The sequence below is a fragment of the Plasmodium reichenowi genome, chromosome 1 (genome assembly GCF_001601855.1).
Source record: "Plasmodium reichenowi strain SY57 chromosome 1, whole genome shotgun sequence".
In the NCBI taxonomy this organism is placed as follows: Eukaryota; Apicomplexa; class Aconoidasida; order Haemosporida; family Plasmodiidae; genus Plasmodium; species Plasmodium reichenowi.
Window position 1 is genome coordinate 8,612 of NC_033646.1, and position 4,730 is coordinate 13,341.

At 17.1% G+C, this 4,730-nt stretch overlaps 2 protein-coding genes across 2 annotated transcripts; one reads left to right on the forward strand and one right to left on the reverse strand.

Annotated features, from left to right (window-relative positions):
* Positions 1-727: 727 nt before the first annotated feature.
* On the forward strand, positions 728-1,794 carry PRSY57_0100600 (merozoite-associated tryptophan-rich antigen, putative; the record flags this gene model as incomplete). The annotated part of the gene is made up of 2 exons (XM_020114349.1): positions 728-799; positions 1,036-1,794. The coding sequence occupies 2 exons, from the start codon at positions 728-730 to the stop codon at positions 1,792-1,794; spliced, it is 831 nt and encodes a 276-aa protein (XP_019970918.1).
* Positions 1,795-2,647: 853 nt separating this feature from the next.
* On the reverse strand, positions 2,648-4,459 carry PRSY57_0100700 (hypothetical protein; the record flags this gene model as incomplete). Its single annotated transcript, XM_012905328.2, has 1 exon — positions 2,648-4,459. The coding sequence occupies one exon, from the start codon at positions 4,457-4,459 to the stop codon at positions 2,648-2,650; it is 1,812 nt and encodes a 603-aa protein (XP_012760782.2).
* Positions 4,460-4,730: the final 271 nt, after the last annotated feature.

A 4,730-nucleotide genomic window follows, 5' to 3' on the forward strand; every position in this document is an offset into this window, starting at 1 on the left:
GATATAATTTCATTTTACAATTTAGAATGATATTATGTCATTCCAACAAAATAAAAAAAAATAAAAAAAAATAAAAAAAAGGTTTGGTTCTCAAAGATATTAAAATTATATAATATTATAGATATAATAAAAAAAAATTTATAACGCGAATATATATATTATATTAATAATATTATATATGCATATTTTTATAAAATATAGATTCTCATATTAGAAAGAATTAAAAAAAAAAAAATAAAGAACCATTTGAATTAATAATTATTTTTAAATCGTTCTATTATTTTTTTTATTTTTTTTTTTTTTTTTGGTTCTGTATGCCATTTGTTATAAATTTTTTTTTTTTTTTTATTTAAATTAAATATAATATAATATAATAAATTTATAAATTAATTTATTTTATAAAAATATAAATATACAACCCAAATATAATATATATATAATATATTATATATTGTATATTTTCATAAATATATAGGTTCTCAGGTTAAACAAAACTAAAAAAATAATCAACCATTTGCATAAATAAATATTTATAATGTTCTATAATTTTTTTTGGTTCTGTCTATCATATAAATTTTTTTTTTTTTTTTTTTTTTGACTAAATTAAAAATAATATAATAACTTTATAATTTAATTTGTTATATATATATATATATATATATATATATATATATATATATATATTTATTTATTTATTTATTTATATATTTATTTTTATACATCAAAAATGATATTTCATAAAAGCTTTAAAATTTTTTCGCTCTCTTGTACTGTTTTATGGGGTATCGCCACATCATCGGTAATAATAAAAAAAAAAATATATATATATATATATATAAATAAATACATACATATTAATATATATATATATATAAATAAATACATACATATTAATATATATATATATATATAAATAAATACATACATATTAATATATATATATATATAAATAAATACATACATATTAATATATATATATATATATTTTTTTTTTTTTTTTTTTAATTTTTATTAACCCTTCTTTATTTTTCTTAGACCATTCAACCAGACAAACAACAAGAAAAAGATGAATTAAGCAACAATTTTATTTCTACTGAACAATTACTAGATATCTCAGAAAAATGGAAAGCATCCGAATGGAATAACATGTTTAACCACATCGAAAATGAGTGGGAAGGTTTTTATCTTGTGTTACAAAATGATGAAAGAAAAATATTACAAGATAAACATAGTAATTGGAATGAATGGATTCAACATTTAGAAAATAAATGGGGAAACATTAATGAAAATATAAACCCAGAATATAAAACACATTTATTACATATATCATTAACATGGGATGAAAAACAATGGGAACATTGGGCTTATAATACTTTAAAATATTTTCTTGAAAATGATTGGAATATCTTCATACAAGAAATTACAGAAGAAATTAACACACATATTGATCAACAATGGATAAAATGGCTACATGAACAAAATTCCATGTGGCTATCCAATGATTGGATTATTGATGAAAATTCCTTCTGGGAAAAAATGATAAATCTTGATTCATCAAAATATACATGGACACAAGACGTTAAACAATATTGGATTAAATGGAATGAAAGAATAAATCATCAAAACTTTATGTGGAATAATTGGTTACATAATAAAAACCAAGTAATTAATCATATGAAAAAAGATAGATTGCAGGACTGGACAAAAGATAAATATGATTCGTTTAATAAATGGAGAGAAATCTTCCTTCAAAATTGGATAGCTAACCAAAAGTGGAAACAGCTAGCTAAATAAAAGAAAAAAAAAAAAAAAAAAAAAAAAATTATACATATATATATATATATATATATATTATAGTAAAATACTTATAAGTTAGTAATAAATATTCAAAAGAAAGTAATATCTCCATGACATAACAAAATATAATAGAACATGAAAAAAATATGTCTTGCATAATTATATGACATATATGTATTATTATTTTTTGGAATAATATTATGTATAATTATAAATATATATATATATATATATATATATATATATATTACAAGAAAATGTTTTTTTGTTCCTTATATATTTTGTTTATCACGTAAGAAATTCTTCTTTAAAAGAAAAATTTAGACAATATATATATATGAACATACATTTATATGATGTATATTTTTTTTTCTTTGGTACAAATAAAAATCATTTAGACGATTTTTCCCTATCGTGTAATTTTTTTCTTTTTTTATGTTTTTATTAATTCATAATTATTTGTATTTCTAATAAATAATATTAAATATATATATATATATATATATATATATATATATATATATATATATGTGCCTATTTTTATAAAGCATAAATTATTTCTATAATTTCCCTAACTCCTTTTTGTATTAAATGTTATTATATGACTCAATCTCATTTATATTTGTAATAAAATCATCTTAAGATTTTATAAGTCTTTCATATCAATATATACCAAATATTATTTTCTATTTTCTTGGAATAAGTACTTTCACAGTTTAAAAAAAAAAAAAACTTATATAATTTTTAAATATTTTAATCTTACGATAAGTTATATATATAACATATACATTTCATTGACAATAATATTATGTATAATATATATATATATATATTTTATGTTTGTCCCCTTTTATAATCCGTTTTTAAAATAATAATAACAACTCAATATAAAAAAAAGGATAGTGTTGAAAAATATCAAGATGAAGCTCAAGAAAAAAACAAAAATATAAAAGAACACAAAAGGATAATTATACATGTAATAATAAATAAAGTTAACGTAGACAAGAATAACAATAGAAGCTTTATGTATTTGTATCGGTGGGTATATATATATTTGAATTTTATAAAAATTCGTCGTATATTTATAATCATGTACTAATCGAATTTCTTTTGTTTTATTATTAAACATATTAAAAAAATAAAAAGGAGCATTTAAAAATAAATGTAATTTCTTTATAAATTCATAATTATTATTATTCATATATAATTTTTCATTTCTAAACATTACATTATTATTTTTATTAAAAATTTCAGTAACTAACTGAATAAAATTAAATTTGTCATTATATTCATTATTCATATAAGAAAAATTTAAAAATATATCAATTTTATATCCTTTCTTTATATTAAGTAAATTATCTTTTCCTGTTCTTTTCTTAAAAAAAAATATAAAATTAAAAGGATTGAAATTCTTATAAAACTCATCTTTTTCTGAATAATATAATTTATTTTGAAATAGTATATGACCTCTTAAAATATTATTTTGAAAATCTTTATAAAAACCTTTTAATTTATTATAATATAAATAATCATTTCTTTTCCTGCTTTCCTCATCAATTATATTATAATTGTAATCATAATTATAATCCTTGTCATATAATATATTATTAAACCAATTACATTCATGAGAGCAGCAACAATTGAACTTATTTTTAATGCTATTTAATATATCCACTTTTAAAGAATCGAAATATTTTATATAAAAATCTTCTGACTCATTTAAATTAGACTTATCAAAATTTTTCATCATATTAATATTATTACAATTATTCTTTATATTACAATTATTATAATTATTATTTTTATTATTATTATTATTATTATGATGATGATGATTCATGTTGTTCATATAATTTATATGATTCATATTATCCATATTATCCATATTGTCCATATTATTCATTTTATTCATAATGTTATATCTTTTTTCCTTTTGTAAATAATCTTCTATAGGATTTTTTACCAATGAAAAATCTATAGGAAATACATATTTATTTTGTGGGATAAAATAAAAATATAAAAAGAAATATACAAACATTGAAAAAAAGATAATCATAATATTTAACAACATATATATAATAAATAAATAAAATACATATTTCATATTATCATTACACACATAACTTCGATAATAATTTTTTACATTATTCAAATGTACATTTATATGATCAATGAATTGTTTTATAAATTTTAAAAATAAATCGCTAAAACAATCCAAACAATTAATATTATTATTATATCTGTTATTATTATTATTATTGTTATTATTCATATTATACATTTCATCCACATTCCTTTCAGTCTCTATTTTATTTTTATTTATATTTTTATTTTTTTTTTTCTTTCTATTATATATGTATGAATTATAACCCGTTCTCCTTATATATACAAATTTCCTTCTTAACTTACAAAATGATTTTATTTTTTTATACTCATTCACATGTAACATATTTGTTATCCCTCCCATGGAATTATTTATATTATCATCACTATTATCATGTTTCCCATCTTCCATATTGATTTCATTATTATTCATATAATTGTTTTGTTCAAAACCCTCACATGCATTATGTATATTATAATACCCTTCTCCCATATATTCATCATTTTTTATTTCCTTTACATCGCTGTTTTGAATATTATTATCATTTATATTGCTCATGTTTTTATAAAATAAATAAATAAATAAATATATATATATATATATATATATATATATATATATATATACATGCATATCTATATATATTTATATATTTGTGTATCTTTTTCTTGTTATTTTAAATTAAGAAAGGGGGAAAGCATTATGTTAAAAAGATATATATATATATATATTTTTAAAAAAGGAAATAGTATATATCAACATCCATAACATGGAAGAAAATAAATAAATAAATATATATATATATATATATATATATATGGTATATATT